Source organism: Camelus bactrianus, chromosome 32 (genome assembly GCF_048773025.1).
Source record: "Camelus bactrianus isolate YW-2024 breed Bactrian camel chromosome 32, ASM4877302v1, whole genome shotgun sequence".
NCBI lineage: Eukaryota > Metazoa > Chordata > Mammalia > Artiodactyla > Camelidae > Camelus > Camelus bactrianus.
In genome coordinates this window covers 6,373,067-6,396,659 of record NC_133570.1, presented here as the reverse complement: position 1 = coordinate 6,396,659, position 23,593 = coordinate 6,373,067, and the positions used below count along the sequence as shown (strand labels likewise).

Genomic DNA, 23,593 nt, shown 5'->3' with positions numbered 1-23,593 from the left:
TGACAACACGGGTGATGGAACAGCCCCATCCTCGCGGGAAGTGCCGTTGCACAAGCCCCCCGCCCCGGGCCAGCTCCGCAGTCAGCCCTCTCTGCTCGCGGGGCCCCCGGCAGGCTGCCCGCGGCTGGTGCGAACCTCCCGGCTGAGCTGATGCAGCTTACTTGGAGTTCAGTCATGAATGTCAGGAGAGCTCTCAGCACGGCCTGGCTGTCCCGGAGGCTGTCCTTGTCATTTCCAGAGACCACACTTTCGCACCTCCTCCTCCCACTCCCCCGCCCTTCCCCCCACCCTCAGCGGGTGACCTCTCTTGTGTTTCATTGAGGAAACAGAAGCCATTGGACCCAGACACCGGCCTGTTCTCCTCCCAAGCCCACAGCCTACCTCCAGCCTCACCGTCTTCTCTTTTCTCCTCTAATTGCAACGAAAGGCCAGCGAACGAGATCCCCGCCATCTGACCTCCTCAAGGCCCTCTCCTGCCGCCGTCACCCCTCCCTCCCCTGCAAATAAACCTGCTTTAGAACCTCTGACCTTTAGAAAACTGCCCTGGCCCCACGTCTCCTTCCAGCCACGCCCTCTGCTCCTCCTCCGTGGGACTTCTCAGACACTCTGTCCACACTTGCTTTCTCTACTTCCTCATCTCTCACTTACTTTTTGGGCTTTTTTTGGCAAGAAATTTTTGACCTCTTTATATTATTATTATTTTTTAAATTGAAGTACAGTCAATTACAATGTGTCCATTTCTAGTTGACCTCTTTATATTTTTATTGTTGAATAAGGGATGTATACAAGAGTGTATGTTTTGAGGAGGAAAATAAAATGTACCTGTGTGCTCACCACTGGATCATGAACTAGAACATCACCCAAACCCCAGAAGACCCCTGTGCCCCCCTCATCCCATCCCCAGCCTTGCTCCCTACAGCTAACCGCCATCCCAAATGTTGTGTCCCACATGCACTGGCATTCCCCTGTGCTTTTCTCCAGCGATGTATGTGTCCTTCAGTACTGTCGTATCTCATTGTACCTGTTTCTGACCTTGGAGTCAGACCGATTGCTTCCTTTGTTCAGCATTGTTTCTGAGATTCATCCATGCTGAGTCTTGAGCTGTAATTCCTAGTCACTTTCACTGCCGTGTAGTTTCTTGTTCTCTGAGTGTCACACAGCTCGCTTGTCCATCCCCCAACCCATGGCTCTACCGAAACCACGTTTATCACAGTCGCTGGTGCTCCCAAACCCAGCGGACGTTGTTAAGTCCCAGTGGGCGCACGGGTCGGGCTCCCTGCCGTCTCTCTGGCTGTTCTTTCTCGGGTTCCTTTGTGAGTTCTTCTCCTGTCATTTGCACGCCTTCTAAGTCTTAGTGTGCCTCAGGATTTGGTTCTGGGGACTCTTCTTTTTCCTCTTCCCCCTCTTCTTGCCACACTTGCTTCTTGGGCATTCGCATCCCAGTGGCTTTAAATACCATTTACTTCCAAAATCTGTGCTGACATCCTTCCTCTCCAACCATCTCTACTGCCACCACTGAGTCCACACCACAGTCATCTCTACCCGCATGACCTCAGCATCCTGCCAGCCCATCTCTCTTCTTCACCCTTACTGCACCCCCACAGTCTTCCCACAGCCATATCACTCCCTTACTCAGAATCCTTCAGTGGCTTCCCATTGTCCTTAGAATAAAACCCAAACTCCTTATTTTGGCCTCCAAGGTAAGATCTGTCCCCTCTCTCCATCTCCCAACATCCACTCTCCTGTTTATTAATGTTTATTAGTTTGAATGCCCTAGAATTTTTATAGAAATGGACTTTTTTATTATTTTATATTTTATATATATGTTTTTTTATTGAAGTATCTAGTTGATTTACAATGTTTCAAGTGTACAGCAAAGCGATTCAGTTATGCATATATATTCTTCTTTCAGATTCTTTTTCATAAGTTATTACAAGGTATTGAGAATAGTACCCTGTGCTATACAGTAGGTCCTCATTGTTTATCTGTTTTATATAAAGTAGTGTGTATCTGTTAATTCCAAATCCTTAATTTATCCCTCCCCCTCACTTTCCCCTTTGGTAACCATAAGTTCATTTTCTGTGTCTATGAGTCTATTTCTGTTGTGTAAATAAGTTCCTTTGTATCATTTTTTTTTTAGATTCCATATATAAGTGATGTCATATGACATTTATCTTCATTCTTTTTTATGGCTGAGTAGTATTCCATTGTGTATTTTTGTGTGTGTGTGTGTATCTCTCTCTCTCACATCTTCTTTATCCAGTCATCTGTCGATGGACATTTAGGTTGTTTCCATATCTTGGTTATTGTAAATAGTGCTGCTATGAACACTGGGGTGCATGTATCTTTTTGAATTAGAGTTTTCATCTTTTCCGGATATATGCCCAGGTGCGGGATTGCTGGATCATATGGTAACTCTATTTTTAGTTTTTTAAGGAAGATTCATGCTGTTCTCCACAGTGACTGCACTAACAGTACAGGGGGGCCCCTTTTTCTCCACACCCTCTCCAGCATTAAGAAATGGGCCCTTTTTGTGGAGTGCTCTGGCTTCTTTCACTCCGATTTTGAGATTCATCCGTGTTGTTGTGTGTATCAAAAGTTTATTCCGTTTTATTGCTGAATAGTAGTGCGTTGAATGGATATGCCACAATTTGTTTATCTATTCACTGAACAGATAACTAAAGGACATTTGGGTTGTTTCCTGTTTGTGGCTATTAAAAAAATGAAGCTGCGTGAACATTCACGTACAAGTCTTTGCAGAGATATATGCTCTCATTTCTCCTGGTAGTTATCTTTATTTTTGAAGGATATTCTCCCTGAGTATAGAATTCTAGGTTGGTGGTTATTTTCTTTCAGTACCTTGAAGATACAGGCAGTATTACTCCATTGTCTTCAGACTCTCATCATTTCTGTTGAGAAGTCAGCTGTTGACCTCACTGATCCCTCTCTTCAAAGTTATGTGTCTCCCCCCAACCCTTTCCCCCCTGGCTGCTTTTAAAATTTTCTCTTGGTTTCAGCTGTTTCTCAATGATGTGTCTGTATGTATATGGGTATGTCATTGTATATGGATAAAAAAAAAAAACCCAACTTATCCCTTGGGGTTTTTTGAACTTGGGGTATCATATCTCTCCTTAGTTTGGGAAAATTCTAGCCATTGTCTCTTTAAACATTATTTCTACCACATTCTTTCCTCTCCTGGGACTCCAATCACAAGTAAATTAGACCTTTTCATCTTCTCCCGTAGGCCTTTTATTCTCACTTCTGTATTTCCTGTTTGTGTCTTTAGGCTTCAGTCTGGATGTTTTCTCCTGTAATTTGCCCTTCTTTTGTACTAACTAGTAATTTCTTTAGCTATATTTAATTTTCTGTTAAACCATATTTTGAGTTTTTTAAACCTTTTTTTTCCCCCAGATCTGGAATTTCTATTTGGTTCTTTTTAAAAATAGAGTTACCTGCAGAGATGACCCAGCTTGTTCTGTGCTGTCCCGCACATGTTCACCTCAGTATTTTGCAGTCTGTGCACGATGACGCTAATACCTGGGTCTCCTGGGGGCCTCTTTCGGTTGATTACTTTTTCTGTTGTTTTTCAGTCATTTGGATGTCTCTTTCATAGGCCTGGTTATTTTTTTTCATTAAATACCTGATGTCATGCTTTAAAAAGCATAGGAATAATTCGGAGCTCAGGATGATAACTTCCTACAAAGACAACTTACTTTTACTTCTCACAGGCCTTTAGCAAAGGGGTCGCCTTAACCTAAGCAGAGAAGGAGGTGGTTTGAGGCTGACATTCAGCCTCTGAGAGGCCTCGTCCCTCGTTCTCACCAGCTCTTCACCCCAACCAGGCCTTTGTGCTGCCCTGAAATTGACTCGCAGGCTTTGGCACTGGTGGTTTACATTCCTGGAGCGACACGGCACGCAGCAGGCAAGGAATAGGAGGTGGGGTGGAAGGGGCAGGAATGGAACTCAGAAAGCGCTTCTTGAACCTGTGTCTCAAAGCTGCCTCCTCCAGCCCTTCATCTGAGGCTGCCGCCCCCGCCTCCTGTGCATGCACCATTTCAAGACACGTGCCTTAAGTCTCCCCAGGGATTCCTCACTTTTTGTTGTTATTGTGGTTTTTGTTTAGTTTCTGATTTCCAGGTTTTCTCAGCTGCTGCAGGGTTGATTTTTGGGAAGGGAGCCAGGCAACCCATGCTGTTCACCATCTTGGCAGGAATCAGAATCCTCTTCTAGTATTTTTGCATTCATTCAAAGTTACCTCATGGCCCTGTCAAATTTAGAAATGTGTACATAGCAGTCTTTGTCCAAAAGGACATAGAATGAAGGTTATTGGTGAATATTGCTTCACTTTTGCTTGTTTCAATTTATAGATGATGAATTATAATAAATAAGACTAAATAAGAAAGGGAACACATTTAAGACTGTTAACTTTATACTCAATATTTCAATTATATTCCTATGGTTTACAAAATATCATGTCTTTTATGTTCCTACTCAGTTATTTTATTTTAATAAAAAATATTATTTAATTTTAGCATTCAGCTTAACCAGAGAGAAACAGAAAATATACTGTAATTTAATATATTTCCATACTTTATATTTCAGAATTACCTTACTTTTAATCCAACAAATAATAAAGAATTGGTGAGCAATAGTAAAACACAGGCAATTTATTATATGTGGGTAAGTAGAAACATTTTCATTCACTTTAAATGTATAGACAAGTGTATGTTCATTCTTTGAGTACAGATGTTTTGGTAATGTACCAATATAGTATCTACTTAGAAAGCAAGGAACATATATTAAAATGTTTTTGTTTAATTATAGCATTTATTTTAGTATCAGTAGAAATCAGCGTATTACATCAGAAGCAGATCATTTAAATTTCATTTGCTTTTGTAAAGTAATGAGACAAATGTTTATTTGAATGTATTTAAGGTCTAAAATATAGTGTTTTTCGAGGGGAGTGTATAGCTCAGTGGTAGAGTATGTGCCTAGCATACACAAGGTCCTGGGTTCAATTCCCAGTACTTCCACTAAAAATAAATAAATAAAAACTTAATTACCTCCCCCCCAAAGCAAATAAATAAAAGAGGAATTCCATGTTTTAAAAAATAATAATAAAGTACAGTGTTTTTCAAGATCTTGGACTTCATTCCCTCTTAGAAAAGGATTAGCACACAGATCAGCGATGCGTATACTGACTCAGGGCAAAATCATGAGATTAAAAACCATCAAGAGTTAAACGTAAAATGACCATATGACCCACCAATCCCTAGGTATATACCCAAAAGAATTGAAAATAGGCATTCAAACAAACACCTATACACAAATGTTCATAGCAGCAGCATTATTCGCAATAACCAAAAGGTAGAAACAAACTGAAGTCCATCAACGAATGCATGGATGGACAAAAATGTGGTCTGTCCATGTGATGGAATATGACTCAGCCACAAACGGAGTGAAGCCCTGACACAGTGCGCCACGTGGGTGAAGCTTGAGAGCGCGATGCTGAGTGAGAGAAGCTGGACACAAAGAGCCACAAATTGTATGATTCCGTTGATGTGAAATGTCCAGAATAGGTAAATCCACAGAGTCAGAATGCAGACTGGTCATTGTTAGGGGCTGGGGGAGGGGAGGGAGGGGAATGACTGCTCAGTGGAGAAGGAGCTTCCTTTTGGGATTAGATAGAATGATGGTTGCACAGCAGTGTTAATGCTGCCAACTTGTACAATTTAAAATGATTAATGGTTAATTTATGTAATGTGAACTTTATCTCAATAAAAAATGCAAAACAGAAACACACTGAATCACTGATTTTCAGTGATTCTCATTACTTCAGGTATTAATTACAGCTTTAAAGCCTTATAAATGTAGAATTCAGATTTGCGCTAACTACCACTTAAAGTCACAATCATTTCAGAAGGCTTTTAGATGCTCCTGAAGGCAGCAGGTTCTCCTCCCTGCAGAAATTGCAAAGCTCTGACGCTATTTAGATGCATTTGTTTTGATTTTGCGGTTCTGTAGTTCTCCTTTTGGAAACCAGGTCTTTTTTTGGGTAGTGATTATTTTTTTTTTCTATACTTCTCAGTATGAAGAGGGAGATACACTTACTCACAGTGCCCCACTTTTAACGGGAAAGGTGAGTACACCCGTTGTGCCTTTGTACGTCTGACTCTGTGGAGGATGATCGTGTGTAAGCTTAGTCACTTTGGGCTGCTGTTTGTGTCTCTTGATATGAAACCATTGGGAAAGAATCCGAACTTTTTACTTAGGTCCTTTACCATCCTGAATGGTCAGTCGAACATAATGAAGATATCTTTTGAAATAATATGGAATAAAAATAAATAGAAAAGAAAGTTTACTATCATGAGAAAATATCCTGGATAGTGATGGCTTTTATAATGTGTGTGTGCATATGACAGAGAATAAATGCTGACTGTGGGTGATGTGAATAGTATAGTTGAACATGGATGGATCCCTTTTAAGCTGGTCAGTTTTCAGAGCAATTAAAAAAAAAAAAGATATTGAGTATTTAGATGGTTAAGAGCCCACAGAAAGGTGGTCAGCCAGGTGGTGGAGGAGACATTTTATCTTGCCTGCCTACCTGGAGGTAGGGCACCTGAGGTGGAGCACCAGTCCTGTCTCCTGAGGACTTTCTGCTTTTGATACTCATGTAAACTGCGCTCAGTGTGCACCTTACGGTGATGTATCTGCTTCCTTACTTCACTTCTGGTTTGATTTCTAAAGCTGTATTTTTCAAGAGGGCATGCCAAATGGAAAAAAAAAAAGAGAGAGAGAGATGTTGGACACAAGGCAGGATTACTCTGTGTTCAAACTCTGGTTTTCACAAACCAAAGAATCAAAAAATAAATACAGCCAGTTCTCATTATTCGTGGCAATCATGTTCTCTAAGGTCCCTGCAGACCTGCATTAGTGAATACTGGATGATGCTCCTATGAGAAGTCCACGAACAGGCTCCTGCCAGCCCTGGGATCACAGCACTTCCATCAGCTGACAGATGCATAACCTTGTTTCATGCATGTTTCTGTTCAAACACACCGTGTTTAATATATAACGTTGGCTCCTTAACATTGGACTCACAGCCAGCAGCACCAGAACTCATGCCCGAGTGTGCTTACCTAACGCAGGTGTATTCTTTGTAAGGCACCTCTCAGCCCCCCAGTGCCTAGGAACACTAGACAGCGTGTCAGTACCATGTTTGGGGGCCAATTTAAATACCAAAATCACCAACAAAAAGCACCCCCCCCCAAAATGCGAGCATCGCGGCACTAAACAGACCAGAAAGAGGACACTGGTTTTCCATCCGAGAGCTGGAGTGAGAAGGCAGAGAGCTGCCTTGCTTGGCCTCAGTTGGGAACGTCAAACTTTACACACGCGCATCTGCAAATGCTTGTCAGAGTGCACGAGGAGTGATTTCGGGGTTGCAAACACATTTTAGCGAGTAGGTAAATTGGCAAATACGGCATCCACAAGTAGTGAGGATCGGATGCAGTTTGCAATCGTTAAAAAAATGCCTCATGTTGAAATGGGGCTGTTCTTAGAAAGAACTCGATGCCCTTGCTTGACCAGTTGTGATTCCACCAACCCTCTCCTGCTCAAGTCAGAAGAACTGCATCCTAGTGTCTTCTCTGCCTTGTCAGTGAGTCGGGCAGCAGACCTTACTGTATCGTAGGACAGATCGCTGAACTTCACGTGTTCACTCGCTGGCCATTGACTGAGGGGCTTCCCTCACGGCTCTGGGTTCTTCCTATACTTTGTCTCTAAGACACGGTCTAGGGAAGATGGCCTTGTGCCTTATTTTATGCAGCGCACGTTTAATAAGGAGTCTTAGGAGCATTTCTAGGTACAGTATTTAATTTCCACTGATGGGAAAATAACTTATGATCGAAAGGAGACTGGGAGAATTGTTTTATGGTATTTTACAGCTGGCACACGCTTTTGTTCCAGACGGATATTAGTTTCTTTGTCCGTCTCTGAACCCTCAGAAAGAGACGTTGAACAGGTGTAAACGGTGATTAACCACTCTTTCATCTGCTTTAAGCAAACAGTTTAATTAAGCTGGTACATAACCCTTTACTTGCCCTTCGCAAATCTTCAGAGGTTCACAACCGCCTGGACCATGATGGGGTTTGACGGGGAAGGGGTTTTTTAGTGATTTTTTTAGTGATTTTTAAAAATTGAAGTACATTCAGTTACAGTGTGTCAATTTCTGGTGTACAGCATAGTACCCCAGTCATGCATATGCAGACGTATATTCATTTTCATATTCTTAGTAATTTTTTTTTACTTAATTTTTTTTCCTACTGTATTTAGGTATAATAAGACACTGTGTTGATAAATGCTTTGTTTTATATTTATTACTAACAGTAACTTATAACCCTCTCTTGAAATGCAGACATTCAACAAGCTCGTGGGAAAATTTAGCCAGTCCGTCTTTCATTTGAATTTAACCCAAATACTGTCGGCGACCATGGAAGGCAAGCTGGTTGTCTGGGACATTGACCGCCCACCGCCATCTGCCTCCAGCTCTTTGGGCTTTCCCCACATCAAACCTTGTAAACTGGTTCATTTGCAGAAGGAGGGTATCACGGTGCTTACTACAGTTGATAGGTAATTAATTAAAAAGTAGCTATAGATGATTATAAAAGTATTTAAAAACCCTTTTGGATGCGTCCACTTACTTTGTATATGCATAGAACGTTTCTGGGGGGAGTCAGCAAACTGAGAACATGGGTTGTCTCTGAGGAAAAGAACTGAGAACAAGGATGGGGTGGCTGTACTTCTTTTTATAGACTCATTTGTACTAATTGGTTTACTTTTTTTTTTAATCATGAGCATGTATTACTTTTAAAAATCCTTTTGTGCTGATGAAACAAAAAGTAATTGATTTTTTTTCCTTTTGTACTAATGAGACTGATTTTGCACCCTAAGTTTTACATACCTTAAGAAAATGACACAGATAGCTATGTTGTTTTTTTCTGATTACAAAATAACACTTACCCGTCGTGAAAAGATGAAATACAACAGAACTTTATAAAGTTCCCGAACTCTTTGATTTTGAGAGGCTGTGAGGGCACACATGTAATCACTAAGAGCCTTAGCCTCAGACATAAAGAGGTTTGCATTCCAGATGCATCTCTCCCTTACTGAGTGAACTTGGGTAAGGGAGTTAATTTTGCTGAGCCTCTGTTTTTCCATCTGTAAAATGGGCATAATAGTACTATCCCTCCCAGAGTGATTTTATGAGGCTTTTGTGAAATAAGGCACATAAAACTCTTGTCTGGCACAGGGGAGCTCTTAGGTAAAACAGGCATTATTAGTGTGCTAGACAAGTTCCCCAAAGTGCTGGAGACAAGTGCCTAATGACAAGGACCCTGCCCCATGGTTGGACTTACTCTGCCTTCTGCTTTCTTTGCCAAAGCCCATTGCTTTCCTTTCTTTGATACAGGGGAGCAGTGAGGTCCTGGCACGGCTTTGCAAAAAGAAACGCCAACTGTCATCTTCACTCGGTGCAGAAAGACAGCAGTAGAATTGCAATTGATGAGCCAATTAACTTTTAATCATTGAGGGTTAGGACTCAGGGAAGATCAGGCCTGGGTTCCCCTCTCTCCACGTTAAATAAAACCCAGCCAGGACCCGGGAGCCCTTGGAGGAAAACGCTTGGCTTGTTTTGCCGTTTCTGTCCAGCAGAGGGCAGTGAATGACGTTCTAGCCAATTACTCTGCCCACCTGCCTTGCTTACTAATCAGAAACCTCATTTAATCACTTTGCATATGTAAGAGGTAATTCACTCCCTACTCCCCCTCCCCGTGATTAGAATTATGTCAGAAGCTTAAAAAAAAACAAGCCCATTTGGGATGGCTCTGAGGACTGGAAATAAAAGCCATTTTGTCACACAGCACTGCCTTTGGCTGTGATGACTGGACAGGGTTTTACGATCACTCTAACAGCAGCGTCTTCCTGTAAAACGGCTGGCATCCCATTGCCAGCCTGTGTGATTTCAGAGGGCTGGTGAATGGACTCCGTTGTCATCTGTAGTCTCATGGCGGAGGGTGTAAGTCACTGCCCGCTGCCGTTGCATGTGGCTGACCTCGGAGAGCAGAGAGCGTGGACTTTGCGGTTGATGCACCTGGACCCCTGCTTAGTCTAGCCTCGTGGCCCTGAGAGGGTTGCCAGGTTTAAGTATGTATGTCTCATGCAGTATTTGGGACATCCTTGTACTAAAAGATTAAGATTCAAATTTAGCTGGGCAGCCTGTGTTTTTATTTGCTGAATCTGGCAAACCCAGGCCTTGAGCCTTAGTGTCCTGGACGTAAAGTGGGCTGACAGCAAAACCAGACACATAGGGCAGTACCAGGTGAAGTTTCTGCGACTCCCGGGGCCCAGAGGTCGACGTATAATTGGGTATTCATTAGGTGGCATTCCTTACCGTTGTTTAACAAACTGAGGATCCTCTCTGTTTCAGCTATATTGTCACAGGCGACATTAGGGGTAACATCAAGTTCTATGACTGTACCCTGTCCATTGTTAACTGGTACAGCCACTTCAAACTGAGCTCCATAAGGACCCTGTCCTTTTCAAAGACCCCGGCCTCTCCTCCCACCGAAAATACAAACTACCCTCCAGACTGCACTTTAAAAGGCAACTCTTTTATTGTAAGGTAAGTTGTCAATGCATCTTGTCATCTGAAGGGTTAAAAAGTGATTGATGTCTTCTCTTGGTTTGTGTAAAGCAGGACCTCCTTCCTGTTCCTGGGATAAGAAAGAGAGGGAACTAGCCTTCCAGGTCTGTCCTTTACCTGGTTTGCAGATGGATCTCCTTGACTGATTACAATCACTGTTTAATCATTTTTAAAAATGAAACATCATTCTCATATCAAGGATGTTTAGTGATGGGAAGCTGGAAAGGGCTTGTCCCCGGGCTGTAAACTGGAGTCCTTCGCTGTAGGTTGGTCCCTTTTTCCGAGGCTGAGTTTGCCCTAGCACTCCGGTTAAAGGCATTTGATAATTAATAGCCATAACATTTCAAGACTGAATTATCTGTGAGTCTGCTTAATTACCCTTGCAGTATTTGCAGGCACATCTGTATGTGTGCACCAAACTCCATATTTGCATACACAAATGAATATTTGCATGTGCAGATTAGCTAATTGTACAACTGACTGTCCATCTGCATACTTAATGACTCAATTTACATGTAGAAATGTGGGCTTTTTCACTTGCAAATGGAGGCTGTTGGGTATTGGTAGTATATTTTCAGAGATGCGGGGTTAATAATGTCACTAAATTACAGACGACAGAGGCGTTTCATGTGCAATTAGAGGCAGAATGGCTGGCGTGCCCCATTCCCTGCAAACACTGATGCTGCTCTGTCTCCCCTTGGCAAACAGGAATCTCATCATCGGGACAGCGGATGCGTCAGTGTACCACTTGACGACGGATGGGACCAAACTTGAGAAGTTATTTGTAGAGCCCAAGGATGCCATTTGTGCCATCTCCTGCCACCCGTATCAGCCCCTCATCGCCATTGGGAGCTTCTGTGGGATGATCAAAGTGTGGGATTATGAAAAGAAAAAATACCTCTTCAGCAGGGTCTTTGAGAAAGGGCTTGGAGTCCAGAGTCTGACCTACAACCCGGAAGGTACTTTTCTTGTATCAGCCCATCTTAGGTGTCAAATCGAAAACAGACCCAAATGGCTTTTCCCTTGGCTGTCCCAGCCCTGGGAGGCTCACCTGGGCCCCGCTCCCCCACCCGGTGGGACGCTTTCTCCCTCCGGTCCCTGCAGAACCCTGCGCTGCCTGGTCTCCTGCCGCCATGCCAGGCTTTTCGTAGGGAACTGCCAGTGGGTCGAGTTCACTGCTGTCTCCTCGGCGCCCAGAACAGGGCCCGGCACCGAGTGGGTGTTTATTGAATGAATACAGCCCTTTCGATCACCATTCTCCGGCTTGTGATTTCAGGGACTCTTCTTGGAGCTGGCTTCACGGAGGGGACAGTTTACATTCTTGACGCAATGTCCTTAGAGAGTGAAATCCCAGAGCCTTTCAAATATTCCAGAAGCAGCGTGACCCACATCAGCTTCTCCCACGACTCCAAGTACATGGCAACTGCCGTGAGTGTTTCCACCGCCCAGCGGTTTAGCAACCTTACTTAAAGCCACAAAGAGAGAGGGGCTGGGGATGGTGGGTGGGGCGTGGCAGCTAAAGGGTACAAGGTTTCTTTCTGGGGCGATGAGATGCTCTAAAACTGTGATGATGGACACACACCTCTGTGAATATGCTAAAACTCACTGAATTGTTCATTTTAGATGGTGAATCGTGTAGGGTGTGAATTTTATCTTGATAAAGCCATTGTAAAAAGAGAACAGGATGGGGGACTTCTGCCTGAAAACAAGAGCGGGGCCTCAGAGCTCCCAGACTTGGATCCTGCTACTCTGACGGCTTGTCTGGGTTTGTCAGTTTTTGGAACCCTTGCTCTGCACCCGGGTTTTCATCTCTCCCTTTGATTTTTGACAAGATGACATTCTCATTTATCTCAAAGCAGAGTCTTTACCAAGCATTTTGGATTCTGTTCCTTCCCTCTGTGAATAGGGCTCTTAATCTCAGTAAAGATTTCCCGAGACCCGTAACCTCTCTCTTTCTGCCAGTTCTGTCATCTGCATGGGCTCATCTTGCCCGATGTGGGGGGACAGAGTCAGGTTGGGGGGAAGCAGCGGTTTTAAAGGCCCAAACAGCCCCCCACCTCCCATGTCCCACGTCCCACCAGCACACTGACTCAGGCATCCCTGTGTCCCCTCAGGCTGCTTCCACCCACTCTCTGACCCTTTCAGTCTCAGCCATCATACTTTTTCCTTTTTTTCAAAAAATCATACCTTTTTAATTTTGTGTAACTAGATAAAGAGAAGGGAGGACAAAGGCCAAAAGAGTCAGGGTTTCAGTTATCAGCAGAGAATGAAGTCGGGAGAGTAAGACCACAGCGTCAGAGAAATACCAACTCCCTCCCACTACCTACTTTTAACCTCAGTTTTCTCATCTGTAAAATGGGCGTTAGTTCACTACTCGTTCCAGTAGGTGAAGATTTGCTTTTTGGATAAAATACTCCGGGAGCAAAGTGAGTATGAAAAACACAGTGATGATTCTTCAGCTACAACCCTGGAAAAGGAATAAGCCCTGCCCTTGCGCTTGCCTGCAGGATGTACTTTTCACCGTGGCCGTTTACGTGCTGAGAGTCAAAAATGGACGAAGGGTCTGGGAATATCTGGCGAGACTTCGTTCTCATCGCAAGAGCATTCGAAGTGTCCTGTTCGGGGTTCATCTGGACAGCAATGAGCCCAGACTGCTGAGCCTCGGGAGAGACAGACTCTTGGTGAGCCGTTTAGTTTTCCTCCGCCTGGTCACGAGGACCGGGCCTCATTCTTGTGACATCCCTGGCGTCTGGCACAAAACCAGGCCCACAGTTCGTGTGCTTGTTGGAGAAAATGAATATACAATAAAGTAGCATACCCCTCTGAGTTGGCAGTTGGCCTTAACGCGGCTCTGCCACCACACGGGGACTGCTGTCCTGAGCATAAAGGCTCCTGAGAAGTGGCACTTGGCCAGATGGACAACTCAGCCACTCTCGCCTCTCAGTGCATATTCGGAAGCCAATACTCACACTTCCTGTGTGTCCAGGGGTCAGGGCCAGGCTGTTACCTCAATGTGACAGCTCAGAGAGGGTGTGAGATCAGAGGGAGAGGTAGTGACAGTGGCAAGTGCAGTATTACATGATTGAGCCAAAAGGATTCAAAAATCGATCAGTCGGTTTATCTGTGCATCCATCTTAACTTCCTTCCTTCCTGCCCCTTACTGCTTTTATTCTACCCATCCTTCCTTCCATCCGTCCATCCTGGTCTGGCCATCCAGACCTGCCTATGGGTGAAGTTCAGCAGGCTGCTAATTTTTGACTGTCAGGCGCTGAGATTTAGATAAATAAGAATTAGTTTCTACCCTCAAAAAGTTCCCAAGGGTCGGGGGAATGTTCCCAAGATAATGGAGAGTGAAGTAGTGCGACGTAACTGTAAGAGTTCAGGTTTTGGAGCTAGTCGGACCTCGGTTTGAATTTTCACTCTGCAACTTCTTAGCTGTGTGACCACGGGCACGCCACGGAACCTCTCCCAACACTGGTTTTCGCATCTGCACAGCAGTACTAGTTTGCAGGGCAGTCGTGAGTATTAAATGGCATGATGTCTTTGGAGCGCTTAGATCAGCATCCTGCTTGTAACGAATGCTCCGTGATGGCAGCTTAGTAAGTGTAGGATTTAGGCAAGTCTCCTCTTAGGACGCCTGATACTGTCCCCGCCAGAATAGGACTGCTGGCTGACTGCATTCACCTCAGTCCTTATGTGTGTCTGTCCGGGCTTCTCTGCAGATCGAGTATAACCTTCCCAAGAGCTACAGAGACCACCTGGAAGTCCTGGACATCCACCGAACCGACCAGGGCAGCTGCCCCACCTGCATGGTCTGGTACCCGCCACTCACCAAGGAGCTCTTCCTGCTCGTTTGCAACAGTGGCTACAAAGTGAAACTTTTTAATTCTACCACAAAAATGTGCAGGTAAGCACCAGGAGCTTCCCACTGCTAGCGTGTAAACCAATTTCTCAGCCCCCAGCTTATTTCAGGTCCCACCTTAAGGACCTGTGGGCAGCTTGGCTACCATTCTTACCCTCCTGACTCTGCAGAGGAAGAAACCGAGGCACAGATAATGTAAGTCGCTCTTACCCAAGGTCACATGGTTAGGAAGTGCCCGAGGCAGGATTCAAACCCAGAACTCTTGCTTCTGAGCCCAGCGCTGCACAGGAATAAGGCACCCAGAGCTCAGTGCCTGAGGCTCAATGAGGAAACCAGACTCCAGGGCCCCGGAAGAGTTGCTGACGAGCTATAAAACCTCCCATTCTTTTCTCATGGATAAAACCAGATGGTTTAACCTGAATACTACCAGTTGTTTGATTTTTCCTAACTCATGGTTCTTAAAGGAGTTTTAAGTTCAACTGATAGCGTCCCACGGTTCACTCAGTGTTTACTGAGCCCCTGCGTTATCCAGGTGCTGTTCTAGGTGCTGAAGGCGGGATGAAAACAAAACAACCTTTCTGTCACCATGAAATCTGCATTCTACTGGGGAAGCGGAGTTCACGTTAGAGGCTGGGCTGGAGCTCCACGTCTGAGGTCAAGGGCACACGGTGGTTCCAAGCCACAATTCAAGAGGAGATTCCGCAGGGGAAGGAAAGATAGAGAAGAGGTCAAAGGACCAAGCCCAGGGCATCCAAAGCTTAGCATCTCAGAGCAGCGGTTCCACCTCCCTGAAATAGGCCCACATCTGTGGTTGGTCCCTCGTGCTGCTAGGCCGGTGGGTCCCGGGTAAGCTCCCCATTATAATTATGGATTAGGGTGCACCATGCATGCACCAGGGCCCTGCGTTCGTCATCCCATTTCATCTTCAACAACCCTGCAAAGTGTTATGCCACCGAGGCTCACAGAGGTGACAAAACTTGGTCAAGTGGCCGGTCAGGGCAGGACTTTATCCTCGAACCGAGCCCCGACTCTCCTCTCCTCGGTGTTACTGGGCCCTGATGCAGCCCTGGCTTTGGGATTGGACCTTATGAGCCCTCGAGGGCAGCCTCTTTCTGCCTGTGGTTCGGCCACCTCGTGGGTTTGGCCAGAAAGAGCAGAGGCAGGAGGAACTGGAGGTGAGAATGCTTCAGTGACCTGACCTTGGAGAAGGGAGTTAGGAAGCGCCAACAGCAGCTGGCCCCAGGCAGGAGGAAGACCTTTTTTTTGGAACTGTATCTCAGATAAGACTGGTCCTCAAAAGGCCAGGACCACCCAGGAGCTTCTTCTCTTTTTTCCCCCCAACAATCCTTTTTAGAAGGATCCAAGGAAAAATGACTGAGCAATGCCATGTCATGTGGCAGGGACAGGAGAGAAGTCCAGCATAATTTTTAAAAAGCTGTTAAGAACATTGGGAAAGAGACTTTTGGAAGAAATATGTAAAAAGAAATTTTAGGAAGATTTCAGAATCTTTGTACATCATCTTGAACAAACATAAGCTCTTTGGACAAAGAATATCCCATAGATGTGCCCAGTCCTGAGAACCTCGGAGTTGGCTGAGCAGGTGGCTGGGGGACAGAGCAGCCCAGGCTCGCAGTTCCTGCTGACAATTAGTAACAGAGACTCAGAGCCGAACAGTTAGGAGCTTCTGCTGTGGAAGATCAATTGGAACTTAGTATAAAGCATCTTTTTTTATAAAGTTGAAATGTAGTTGATTTACAGTGTTAGTTCCAGGTATACAGCAAAGTGATTTAGTTGTACATATGTATACATATATATTTTCTTTTCAGATTCTTTTCCATTATATGTTATTACAAGACATTGACTATAGTTCCTTGTGCTATACAGTAGGTCCTTGTGTTTATCTATTTTATATACAGTAATATGTGTCTCTTAATCCTCAACCCCAAATTTACCCCTCCCTGCTCTTTTCCCTTTGGTAACCATAGTTTGTTTTCTATGTCTGTGAGTCTGTTTTTGGTCCATAAATAGAATTTGCATCATTTTTTTTTGGATTCCACATATATGTAATATCATATGGTATTTTTCTTTCTCTTTCTGGCTTACTTCACTTAGAATGACGATCTCTAGGTCCATCCATGTTGCTGCAAATGGCATTATTTTATTCTTTTTTATGGCTGAGTAGTATTCCATTGTATAAATATACCGCAGCTTCTCTATCCAGTCATCTGTTGATGGACATTTAGGTTGCTTCCATGTCTTGGCTATTGTAAACAGTGCTGCTATGAACAGTGGGGTGCATGTGTCTTTTTGAATTATAGTTTTTTTCTGGATATATGCCCAAGAGTGGGATTGTTGAATCATATGGTAAGTCTATTTTTAGTTTTTTAAGGAACCTCCATACTATCCTCCATGGTGGCTGCACCAATTTACATTCCTACCAACAGTGTAGGAAGTTTCCTTTTTCTCCACACCCTCTCCAGCATTTATTATCTGTAGACTTTTTAATGATGGCCATTCTGACTGGTATGAGATGGTACCTTATTGTGGTTTTGATTTGCTTTTCTCTAATAATTAGTGATATTGAGCATCTTCTCATGTGCCTGTTGGCCATCTGGATTTCTTCTTTGGAAAAATGTCTCTTTAGGTCTTCTGCCCATTTTTTGACTGAGTTGTTTGTTTTTTTTATTTTAAACTGTATGAGCTGTTCATATATTTTGGAAATTAGTCCCTTGTTGGTCGTGTCATTTGCAAATATTTTCTCCCATTCTGTAGGTTGTCTTTTCATTTCGTTTATGGTTTCCTTTGCTGTGCAAAAGCTTTTAAGTTTAATTAGGTCCCATTTGTTTATTTTTGCTTTTATTTCCATTATCTCTAGGAGCTAGTTCAAAAAATATTGCTGAAATTTATGTTCTTTTTTTTTAAATGTTTCCTTCCACTGCCTTTATTGTCGCTATTTTTTTCTTTCAATTTTATTCAGATATAATTGACATACAGCACTGTATAAGTTTAGGTGTCCAGAATAATGATCTGACTTACATACATCGTGAAATGATGACCACGGTAAGTTTAGTGAACATCCATCATTGCATATAGATACAACATTAAAGAAATAGAAAAAAAGTTTTAGGATTTACTCTCTTAACAACTTTCATACGTAACATACAGCAGTGTTAGCTATATTTATTGTGTTGTACATTACACCCCTAGTACTTACTTATCCTGTAACTAGAAGTTTGTACTTTTTGACTGCCTCCATCCAATTCCCTCTCTCCCCACCCCCGCTTCTGGTAACCACAAATCTGGTCTCTTTTTCTGTGAGTTTCTTTGTTTTTGAAGTATAATTGACCAATAAGGGCATGCTAGTTCCTGTTACACAGTGCGTTGATTCTACACATTTATACATATTTCTGTACATTTCAAAATAATCACTGTGCTATGTCACTACACAAAGATATTACATAGTTATTGACAGTCTTCCTCACACTGTACATTTCATTTATTCGATTCATGTATTTATTTTGTAGATGGAAGTTTGTACCTCTTAATTTTCCTCACCCATTTCTTGCCTCCCCCAGCCCTCTTCCCCACTGGCAACCACCTGTTTGTTCTCTGTATCTATAACTGTTTCTATTTTGTTATATTTGTTCATTTGTTTTGTTTTTCAGATTCCACATATAAGTGATATCATATTGATATTTGTCTTTCTCTGACTTACTTCACTCAATATGATAATCTTTAGGTCCACCCATGTCGCTGCAAATGGCATTGTTTCATTTTTTATGGCTGAGTAGTATTCCATTGTATTTTTATACCACATTTTCTTTATCCAGTCATCTATTGGTGGACACGTAGATTGCTTCCAGATCTTCACTATTGTAAGTAATGCTGCAGTGAATATAGGGTGCATAAATTTTTTCCAATTACTGTTTTTTTAGAGCCATGAAGTTAGGAGTTTATTATTGAAGATCAGTTGGAAATTCATATAAAGCATCTTTCTTAAAAAATAGTTTATTGAGGTGAAATTCACAGACCATAAAACCAACCATTTTAAAGTGAACAATTCAATGGTTTTTAGTCCATTCACAATTCTGTGCAACCACCACTTCACCTAGTTCTTAAACATTTCCATCATTCCAAAGTAAAACCTCTCGCATAAAGCATCTATTAACTTGTAGGAATAACAAAGCCCCGTAACCACAACTTAATTGGGAAGGAATTGCCTTTTGATGGTAAATCCCAAGGAATTTTAAAGTGCATTTTAGAATATTTGAAAGAACACCAAGAGGCAGTTCACAGAAAAAGGCCAATAAACCACTGAGCAGATGCTCACCAGTACATCAAAGATGCAAATGAAAACAAGACCTCATTTTTCACAAATCAGATAAGTGAAGATAAAAATGATCGATAGTGCTGGGTGTTGGCGAGGCTGTGAGGGACCCTGCACTCTCACCGCTTGCTGGCCGGCGGGGGTAAATCGGGACAACCTTTTGGAAGAGCGATTTGTTACCCTTTTCTTAAATTACAGCCTATCTTCTGACTTCTAGGAATGTAGCCCACAGAAGTGCTCACACAGGATGCCAAGACATAAGTAAAAGGATGTCTTGTTTGAAAATATTTTTCAAAATGGAAACAGTCCAAATATCCATTAATAGGGGATTAGTTAAATGATGGTTTGTCGGTGCACTGAAACATGATCCTGCTTTTAGAAAAGGAAAAAAAATTAAGAGAGACGACAGCTCTCTGCTTACTAACATGGAAATATCTCCAAGACATAATATGAGATAAAGAAAATTGCCAAATAAGCATGAATATATGTTCGTATAAGATTATATTTATATAACTTACATATTTCCATCTAAAAGTATAATTGTATGGGCTAGAATATATATATAAAAGAAATTCTCGAGTCATATACACCAAACTATTAGCCATGATAATCTTGCGATAAAGCGTTTTGGGTAGATTTTCTATTTGATGTCTAAATATTTGAAAAATTTCTCAATGAATACGTAAAATGTTTTCAGTCAGAAGAAGATATTAATTTTATGAAATTGTTGGAAAATCTGACAATAACAGGCAGCAGTTACATAGCTCCTCTCCTGCCATGTGCCAGGAACTGTTCTGAGTGCTCTATGTGTATTAACTTATTTACTACTCACCACAGTCTTGTGGGGTAAAATGCTGTCATTATCCCTATTTTACCAATGAGGAACCTGAGGCTCAGAGAGGTTGAGTAGCTTGACCTTTTTTTAATGCTTATTTATAATTTAAATTAAAATGTAATTCACATATCATAAAATTTACCATTTTCAATGAATTTTTTTGTACTATATTCACAAAGTTGTGCAACTATCAGCACTATTTAATTCAAGAATATTTTCTTTATCCACCAAAAGAAACCCCATACCCACTAGCAGTCACCCCCCTCCCATTGCCTTCTTTTCCTTCCTGACCCCCTCCCCCCACCACTGCCCCACCCCTGGCAGCTGCCAATCTACTTTCTGTTTCTATGGATTTGTCTGTTCTGGGCATTTCACGTAAATGGAATCATATACTGCGTGACTTTTGGTGTCTGGCTTCTTTCACTCAGCATCATGTTTTCAAGATCTATTTATGTTGTAATCTGTGTCAGTGCTTCATTCCTTTTCATGGCTAAATAAAATTCCATTGTGTGGATGAACCACATTTTGTCTGTCCATCCATCAGTTGTTGGACAATTGGGTTGTCTCTGCTTTTTGGCTGTTAAGAACATTTGTGTGTAGGTTTCTATGTAGACATATGCTGCATTTCTCTTGGATGTGGACCTAGGAGTGGAATTGCTGGATCATGCGGGAACTACATTTAACCACTTGAGGGACCGCCAGACAGTTTTCCAAAGCTGCTGTGGCATTTTACATTCTGGCCAGCCATGTATGAAGGTTCCAATTTCTTTACAACTTGCCCCTAATTTTTAAGAGCTGGGATTCAAATCAGAGTCGGTGCTCTTAACCACCCTCTACCCTTCCTCTACCCACTCAATGACATTTGGGGAGGATCCTTGAACATTTCAACTTGAATGGTTAGATAAGGGTGACTTATAACTAGGTGATGCATTGTCCACCAATTGGTCATTTTAGTGTTGTTAACATTTTGTCTGATTCTCTGTGCGTGTAAGCCTGATCATGGGTCATCTGGCCTGACACCCTCCCGCGTCCTGCAGCCCAGTGGTCATGGTCAAGTCTGCCTCCAGAGCTCGTCTCTGCTCACCTCCTCGGTTTTGCCTCCCTCCACCCTCTTTCCCCCTTACACTTTCTGTTTCTGCGGTTTTCAACCAATATTCCACATCCCCTACCTTCACACCTCCTGTTCCCACTATCCATTTTTCTATTACCTCCATATTTTTCTCTCCCATTCCAGACTCAGCTCAGCTGTCTCCCTCCTCAGCGCAGGCTCCACACTGTGAACTCACCTGTCACCTCACTTCTCCCCTCGCTGTGCTTCCACATCTGTTGTCCCTTCTGGGCTGGGAGCTCAGTGGAAGCCACCAAATCACACTTGTTTCTGTGTCCCGAGCCCCTAATGCAGTGCCTGGCACAGGAGGTGCTCAAGAAAGATCTCCGTGGAGTGTCTCCTGTCTCCACCGGGCGCAGGCTGGGTACAGGGGACACAGGGAGAAAACACATCCAAACAGTGAGGGGCTTGTAATATAATAAGATGAACGAGCTAGCGGCCCTGCCAAGGGGCAGACCCAGGTTTTGTGGGATGTGAAGTGTGTTCAGTTTTGTGGGCTCTGTCTCTCTCTCTATTTTAAAAGATGTATAATTAAGAATACAAAATGGCTATGGCCCCTCTCAAGTCTTGGAAGGTGCCTGTGCGAGGGAGGGAGGGGGGCCTGAAACTCAAGTCCTGCTGGCTTCAGGGAAAATCCAACTCCGGGCTCGAGGCGACGTCCAGAAGCCTCACCTCAGATCAGATTCCTAATTAGTGTTAAGATTTTGACCATTGAGGGGATGCGATTTGTTACAGTTTGATTTGCAAGCAGGTTTTTTGTTATTTTGAACCTGCGTGTTGCTTTTGGACCTGATGTCAGATGTCTGGACGACGGACAGCGTCTCGTTCTAATCTCTCGGTCCACCGCTGGCGAGCGGGGCGTTTTCTCGCGTCCCGCCGGCGCTGGGACGTCTCTCGCCGTGGCGTCTCTCGTGTCCACTCTCTCTGGGCACAGTGTTCCCATCACTCAGCTGTCAAGGAGGAAAGTCAGGGCCGCTGCCACAAAAAGCAGCCTTCACCATCCGACTTTCCCCGGTGCATTTGCTGTTTGGAGCTATCACCCCTTATTTACAGCTGCCGTTAGTGGTTGAGAGAGAGGTTCTTAGCAGTGACAGGACAGGAAATTCAGAATTTAAAACGTGTGGGGTATCACGGGAGGGAGTGAGTCATAAAACCTATGTTCAGATTTGTGGAATTTAAAAAACACTTTTTTTTTTCCCTCTCGCAGAAAGACGCTCCTCGGGCCAGTTTACGGCTCTCCCATCGAGCAGGTACAAATCCTCCCGGCAAAAACACCTATGGAGCTGCAGAAACGCTACCTGGTGTTTATTAACAGAGACAAGGTACCCTTTGCTCTCTGCCTCCGTAAGCTGCCTCTGTGTGTTCGGGGCAGTAGTCAGTCCTAAGTGTCACAAGGTTCACAAATGCTTGTTTTCACAGCCAGGCCCAGCGCCTTCCATCCCGGTCAGCAGTGAGACATTTCCAGCCGAGTTACCGTATTTTCTGTGCTCCCAATGAAGACACATGGCCCACCAAAGGATTTTTTTCTTTCTAATTTATTTACAAGGAAAAATCTTAAAAAGACATACAAGTTAGTTACATTTAGTTGTACACTTAATGAATACTCTATATTGAAAAGCATAAAAATCATAAGATGCCAGAATTATCCTGGAAAAACCTGGGCATCTGACCATGAAAAGAAGAAGAAATCTCCCTTTCTGGGTGTCCCTGATGGAACCTACGGTCTCTCTCCCAGGGGACCACCCTGCAGGGGTCAGTATGTGCAGATTCCCAGCCACGTGAGTGACGACTCTCTCACACACTGAGATGGTTCGTTCCAGACACACAGGTCCTTCAGTAAACAGACCTGGAGGTAGCAGGCGAATCTGTAGGCCCAGCCTGGAGCCCCGTTACCCAAGGCTGAATACCTGATTACATCTTCCTTTCCAGGTTGGACTTCAGATCTTGCCAGTTGATGGCAATCCACATAAGACTTCTGCGCTTGTCTGCCACCCAAGCGGGGTGGCTGGACTGACCCTCTCCTACGATGGCCGCTATGCCTTCACAGCAGGAGGCCAGGACCGATCGGTGGCACAGTGGGAAATCAACTTAAGGTACATGGCGCAGTGAGAGGCTTGGCCCCAAAAGGAAGGCGTCATGTGCAGACTCCTTTTCTTCTCCCGGCAACAGCAGACGGGTTTGCCCTGCAAAGTGCAGGCACTGTGCTAGGCCTGCAGGTACAGATACGGCCAGGACCCAGGTTTTGCCTTCGGGGTGCTCCCTGTGACATCGGTTCACATTAACGAGCAGACAAAAGGTTGCTATTCTGTCTCGGGACCCATGGTGTTTGCAGGTGAGGCATGTCATTCCACCTGTGTTCCCGCACCCCCTGAAATACTTCTTGCTCTGTCGCCTGCAGGTGCACGCCAGCTAGAAAGATCTAGCCCCCATCTCCAAAGTGCGTATTACAGAAATAGCGAGGGTATTATTTGAAATGTGTATTTCAGTCTGCTTTTCTCACCCCCTGCTCTGAGCTGAGAATCTCTGCCTACGATCAGGCTGGAGAATTCCAGGGTTGAGCGTCAGAGAGACATGGACTCTAAGGTCAAAGAGACGTGGGTTCAAATCTGAAGCCTGCTGTCTACTGCTCTGGGACCTAGAGCAGGTTTCTTAGCATCTCTGGTCTTTAGATTCCTTGTCTGTGAAATGCGGGTCCACAGGGGTAACAATAGGGACTTTTATAAGATCCTTGTAAGGACCAGATAGGTTAACATATGTAA

General features: G+C 43.8%; 1 protein-coding gene across 3 annotated transcripts in view; it reads left to right on the top strand.

Moving 5' to 3' along the window:
* CFAP251 (cilia and flagella associated protein 251) overlaps nt 1-23,593 on the top strand; it is a 65,594-nt gene that overhangs the window by 17,445 nt on the left and 24,556 nt on the right. For 2 of the 3 annotated variants that reach the window (XM_074356343.1, XM_074356344.1), the window contains exons 8-17: nt 4,603-4,680; nt 6,089-6,139; nt 8,417-8,631; nt 10,487-10,681; nt 11,411-11,661; nt 11,979-12,130; nt 13,210-13,383; nt 14,425-14,609; nt 22,042-22,156; nt 22,764-22,927. In XM_074356343.1, coding sequence (XP_074212444.1) covers nt 4,603-4,680; nt 6,089-6,139; nt 8,417-8,631; nt 10,487-10,681; nt 11,411-11,661; nt 11,979-12,130; nt 13,210-13,383; nt 14,425-14,609; nt 22,042-22,156; nt 22,764-22,927 — 1,580 coding nt within the window. Of the gene's footprint in view, nt 1-4,602; nt 4,681-6,088; nt 6,140-8,416; nt 8,632-10,486; nt 10,682-11,410; nt 11,662-11,978; nt 12,131-13,209; nt 13,384-14,424; nt 14,610-22,041; nt 22,157-22,763; nt 23,167-23,593 lie in introns of all 3 variants that reach the window. The other variant, XR_012503656.1, reaches the window with a different exon arrangement.